The sequence below is a fragment of the Triticum dicoccoides genome, chromosome 5B, assembly GCF_002162155.2.
Source record: "Triticum dicoccoides isolate Atlit2015 ecotype Zavitan chromosome 5B, WEW_v2.0, whole genome shotgun sequence".
In the NCBI taxonomy this organism is placed as follows: Eukaryota; Viridiplantae; Streptophyta; class Magnoliopsida; order Poales; family Poaceae; genus Triticum; species Triticum dicoccoides.
This window is the reverse complement of record NC_041389.1, coordinates 573,646,062-573,651,873: the sequence shown is the minus strand read 5'-3', so window position 1 is coordinate 573,651,873 and position 5,812 is coordinate 573,646,062. Positions and strand designations below refer to the sequence as shown.

Genomic DNA, 5,812 nt, shown 5'->3' with positions numbered 1-5,812 from the left:
AGGATGGGCCTGCGCCCCCAAGTAATACCCAATATAAAACTGTCACGTCTGATTTTACGTAAGATACGTAAAGATATTTACTTAGGTGTAGCTTTACTCTTATCGAACCGAGCAATGCTACACCTACGTAGCAATCTATACGTAATTAATGTAACAGCTTACGTGGCCTTTTTTGATTAGAGGAAATCAGGGGAAGGGGCCCCACCCGTTGAAATCAGGGGGCGGTGAAAGGATTAGTTAGGGAGGTTTCGTAAGATTACGTAGGCTTTTACGTAGGTGTAGCATTTTTATATTGAACCCACCTCATGATTGCAGCCCGTGGCCGTCATACAGCGCGATACGCGCGGCAGGGTTTTACCCCTCCCCTCGAAATGGCAAAAGCCGGCGGGACACAGAAAACGGCATACATGCATGCACGCGCCCTTCCCTATGCAGCAGCAAGCAGGCGCAAGGTGTACTCACGCGTCTGCTCTCCAATCATTCGCCCGTCCCTCCGGGACCCCTCCCCTCTCCCCTCCCTCCGTCTCTCTCCTCCTCCTCCTCCACATCCCTCTCTCCCCTTCTTCTATCCCTTTCTCCCTCCCCCGTCTCTGTCCGCGGGAATCCACTTCTCTTCAGCCCACAGCCACAATGTTGCGCGGCTGCTTAAAAGCCACTGCGGGTGCCAAGCACAGGTTCCCCCGCTACCCGCCCGCTCTTCTCCTTCCTCCCCCTCACTAGCCTCTCCTCCCTCCAAGCCAAGAAGAGAGCCGCGGCCCGCTGACTGAGCATCCTCCCGGAGAAGCTTCCTTAGCCGGTGCTGGATCTTGCAGCCAGACTGGTTAGTTCTTGTTCTTCCATGGCTGCTGGCTCAGTTCCCCCCTCTGCTTTCTCATTACGGTTCTCCAAAATCCGCGTCCCTAATGCGTGTTTTCCAGTCTCTTCTGAAACCTGATGTGGATTTCACCATATCCACTGGTCTTAACGGCATAATCCTAGTTTTTATACTGCTTGTAAAGCTTCCAGGTCTTTGTAAATCACTTTTCTGAACCTCTTCGCTTTTCCTATAAAATACTACCTCTTCTCAGCATCTTAACAGAAAAGTAAAATATATTTTAAAATGATACTCTATTGCTAGTGCTCTGTAGACTTGATTGATGAGTGGATTAAAAGAACGAATAAACAAATCCCTTTTGTGAAGCCTTTTCACTGTGTTAGCTGGTTGCTAGCTGCTCCTCTGCATGTGCTGCAGGCAGGTTTACATGACCGGTAGGTTTCCTGCAGGCAGGCTCCCCGTACTGCATCTACCTTTCCTTTTTTTTCCCATCATTGGCCTCCCTGTTCCTCACACTGCATAGCCCAGCTGCTTTTTTTATACATATTTTTGGCAATTTTATATCTGAGATTTCCTTTGCTACCAGAAGTTCTTTTTTCTTAGAACTATCGGAGGTTCAAAACATTATTATTTCCATAGTTGGTCCTGTCTGGCATCGCACATGCCCTGCTTGCTTCATATGTAGCCAAATCAGGCTATGCTGCAGGATCCTTGGCAAGAGGCACATTTTTCTATCGAGCAGTCTCTTCTCGTTGCCAATCAAATTTAAAATACCATGCCGCATGCACATGAAGCACAGTTTCTCAGCTGATTTCGTTGTTTGATTCTTGCCATCTCCTCTGTTTGCTTCGGCATGCAGCGTGCACTCTGCGGTGAAGTGAATCGCCGGTCGATGCTTGTGATGATCTGAGCCATGAGCCAATTCGTGCCAGATTGGGGAAACATGGGCGACATCTCCAGGCCACTCGGGTTTGCTCTTGAATCTTGATCGCTTGATGCAATGGAGTTTGTGGTGTCATATCTGCGTTACAGGCTAGTACTGGTTACTGACCTTTTTGTGCTTAATTTCGTGGCTGCAGCGAAGACGATGACCTCATGGAGCTGCTGTGGTGCAACGGCAATGTCGTCATGCAGAGCCAGGGTCATCGGAAGCTGCCGCCGAGGCCTGAGAAGGTTCCGGCGCCGCCGGTGGTGCAAGAAGACGAGGCCGGCCTGTGGTTCCCGTTCGCCCTCGCTGACTCGCTCGACAAGGACATCTTCCAGGACCTCTTCTGCGAAGAACCACCGGGGGCGGCCGGCGTCGACGGCGCCAGCAAGATCGGCAGGGATGGTGTGCCAGTGTTAGGGGACGGCGACAGGCGCAGCAGCCAGTCGTCCGCGGTGTCGGCGGCGAGCGACCTGATGCCCCCTCCCAAGTCCACGCACGTGTCCTGCTCCAGCAGGCAGCAATCGATGAGCCTGGCCGACTGCGGCGACAACGCCGGCGGCTTCCAGTCAGACCTCGTCCAGGCTCGCGCCGGGAAGGCAGCGATGGAGGAGGGCGCGTCGTCGACGCTGAGCGCGATGGGGGCGAGCTTCTGCGGGAGCAACCAGGTGCAGGTGCAGGGCGCGGTGAGCGACCACGGGCGCGCCGGCCACGCCACTGCCTATGGCGACGGCGGAGCGGGCAGCGCTCTGCACTCGGCGGTGGGGAGCGTAAATGCAAACGCCAGAGGCAGGGGCCACGAGGCCACCGTGGCCTCCTCGTCGGGGCGGTCCAACTACAGCTTCGGCGTCACCGCCACTACCACCACCACCACCGGCACCGAGCCGACGAGCACGAGCAACCGGAGCAGCAAGCGCAAGCGGGGGCTCGACACGGAGGACTCGGAGAGCCCCAGCGAGGACGCCGAGTCAGAGTCCTTGGTGCTGGAGCGCAAGCCGCCCCAGAAGCTCACGACGGCGCGGAGGAGCCGCGCCGCCGAGGTGCACAACCTCTCCGAGAGGGTGCGTTGCGTCATTAATTTCTTCTTGTGCGATCAATGGTCAATTGTTCATTCCGATCAAAAAAAAATGGTCAATTGTTCATTACAACATCTCTGACGCTGACTCTGGCGGTTGCAGAGGAGACGAGACAGGATCAACGAGAAGATGCGAGCCCTGCAAGAGCTCATACCCCACTGCAACAAGGTGACCAAATTTCTTTGCTCGATCAGCCAACGTACGTACCAGTTTAGTTTTACTGATTAATCTGCTCGATTTGTGGGTTTTGTGATGGGCGGCATGCAGACTGACAAGGCGTCGATGCTGGACGAGGCGATCGAGTACCTGAAGACGCTGCAGATGCAGGTGCAGATGATGTGGATGGGCAGCGGCATGGCGCCGCCGGCGGTGATGTTCCCGGGCATGCAGATGCACCAGTACCTGCCGCAGATGGGCCCGTCCATGGCGCGGATGCCCTTCATGGCGCCGCCGCAGCAGGGCCACGGCGTGAGCCTGCCGGAGCAGTACGCGCACTTCCTCGGCGTCAACCCCCACCACCACCTGCAGCCGCCGGCCCACCACCACCAGGTTCCGTCCGTCCGCCCGGCAACCGCCAAAACCGTATCCATTTCCAACGCCCCCGCCGTCTTTTCCACCCTCCCTAACACGTAAGATGGACGTTTCTTCCGGCAGCATTTCGCGCAGGGGCTGGGCTACTACCCGCTAGGGGCGAAGGCCCTGCAGCAAAGTCCGGCGCTCCACCACGTGTCCAATGGCAACGCCGGCGGTGGCACGCCTGCCGCTACCGCCAACGCCACGCCGGGGAACGCGATACACCCAAACAAAAGATGAGGTATGCTTGTTTCTCTTCCCTTCTCCAGGCAAGGTGCTCGACAGCTGGAAACTACTTTTTTTTTCTTTTTTTTCTTTTTCGGGCAAGAGAAGCTTCGGAAGCCCTTGGGAAGCTTGGACTAGGAAGCCTGTTTGGTTCACTTCTTTTGTCAAGTTTCGTTGCTTAGTCAGTTGTTAATATATATAGTACGCACATGGGATCAAAAATCACGTGTTCACTAACATCAAATAATTTCAGCACCCACAAACTTATAAGCTTGCAATTAATCATTTTTTTCCTACTATACGAAATGAAAGGTCGCAGCTACACGCGGCCCCACCGCATCTCCCGTCGACCACCGCCGACCGTCTCTCCTCTCTCACCAATTTTCTTCCTCTCCGCCCGGCGCTCACTGCTACTGCCATTGCGACCAGATCCGCCGCTAGATCATGGAAGCATTAATCTCATCGTCCTCGTCTTCCACTTCACGCCGCTCATCACAACATATCGACGCAATTGGAATTTCACGCCTTAAGAGTATCTCTGGCCCTGCCCCTAAATTTTAACTCAAAGAAGTCCTCAAAATTAAATTCCTCAATTGTAGAAAGTATGAAAGTGCTCATCTAACCCTTTTCCTCCGTGGAAGCCTTTCTTCTTCTTTCCTTAATTCCCCCTTCCTTTGTGAGGGGTTAATTCCCCTTCTTTCTTTCTCACATCAAGCACGGATATGGCAATGTCTATTCTTGGGAGGCATCCACCACGCTGCGGAGCGATCTCGCCTCAAAGAGCACCACCCGCACCACGCCGGAGTGAGCCGGTGCCGCATTTGGTTCGGGGCTATGGCATGCAGTCTAAGGCATGGTCTTGGGTTTACACGGCCAACCACAACTTCTGCCGGTAGATAATGTAAAAACTCACCAAGAAAAACAATGGGGTCTCCTATGTGCCCCCGTGACTGCACAACATGGAATTCGAATAAGTTGGCAAAACATGGTCTCCATCATCTTAACAGACTTCTTTCATTTTGATATCTTGTTTTCAGATATCTTGTTGCTGAAACTTTGCAGGAAAATCAAACCTTTGATAATCTTTGATCTCTGAAAATTCAGAATTTTTTGATTGTTTTCCATTTTTTTATGAATTTACTGTTCATGAGGGTGTAGGGGCACCCGGGAGCTGTTAGACATTTCTCTATGTTCGAGTGTTATCATCATATGAAAACTACACCTCAACTGGCAATTACCGAGTGGTTCTGCATGTCCGTAGTGCCAACAAAATCCCGATTATAATAGGCGACGAAATATCTGAAAACAAGATAAGCTTCGGAGCATGGCGCGAGAATCCGTCATTTTCGGACAGTTTTTCCCATATGCCAAGAATTAGGTGTCTCTAGCAAACTCATGTAGGTACGTGCAGCTAACCTAGCCATGTCAATGGTTTGTACCATTCTTAATTTGTCGCCATCAGAATACTTTTCAATGGTCACACCACGTACACATCTCTTGTGTCTTCATCTCTAGATACATGTCTTCTTTTTTCGCGGTAGCGGTCACAAGCACCCCAAATAATTCAAAAACAAAACGAGTTTCATGGTCATGGGAGCATATGATTCATTATCCTGATTTTTCTTCTCACATGTGTATGACAGGGTAATTGCAAAAAAAAGTTAAGAGGAGCAATAAAAAGGAAAGGAGCTGCAGCGTCACAGCAACAATATACATGGAGAAGAGGAAACGCCGACGCGAATCAAGCGGTTGGCGTCTTCTTCCATCTTCTGCCCCCTATGCGATCCCGGCAGGAAAATTGTAGCAAAACGCGCAGATCTCTTTTTTTACATTTTTGCTGGGAAATCGTCCGAATGTCTAGTCTAGCTAACTGATTATATTGTTAATATAACGTTTTGGGTTTTACTCCTGATACTACCTGGGTTTTTTTTTTTGCGGGTAAATACTACCTGGGGTTGTTGCCTATTGATTGGGCCTGCACCCTGCTTGTACTAATATTGAACTTCCATTTCTGTTCTCTTTTGTAAGTCAATCTGTTCAGCATCAATGTTGGGCTTTTCTTGGCACAGTTTTCAATAACAAATAACACAGGGGATGAAAGACAAAGAAAGAGATCGGGTTATTTATCATCGGAAAAAAAGGAAGTCATCCATGGATCATTACGAGGGTTTTACGGGGTGATTTTTACTTGGCAGGTTG

At 51.3% G+C, this 5,812-nt stretch overlaps 1 protein-coding gene across 2 annotated transcripts; it reads left to right on the top strand.

The window, feature by feature from the left end:
- Nucleotides 1-613: 613 nt before the first annotated feature.
- LOC119311721 (transcription factor PHYTOCHROME INTERACTING FACTOR-LIKE 13-like) lies at nt 614-5,525 on the top strand. 2 transcript variants are annotated; one of them, XM_037587409.1, is made up of 8 exons: nt 617-820; nt 1,674-1,783; nt 1,894-2,120; nt 2,247-2,800; nt 2,918-2,983; nt 3,083-3,364; nt 3,470-3,629; nt 5,257-5,525. In XM_037587409.1, the coding sequence occupies exons 2-7, from the start codon at nt 1,728-1,730 to the stop codon at nt 3,626-3,628; spliced, it is 1,344 nt and encodes a 447-aa protein (XP_037443306.1). In that variant the 5' UTR covers nt 617-820; nt 1,674-1,727; the 3' UTR covers nt 3,629; nt 5,257-5,525. The 2 variants fall into 2 exon arrangements, with proteins under 2 accessions (XP_037443305.1, XP_037443306.1); XM_037587408.1 differs by having other exon boundaries at nt 614-820; nt 1,894-2,800.
- Nucleotides 5,526-5,812: the final 287 nt, after the last annotated feature.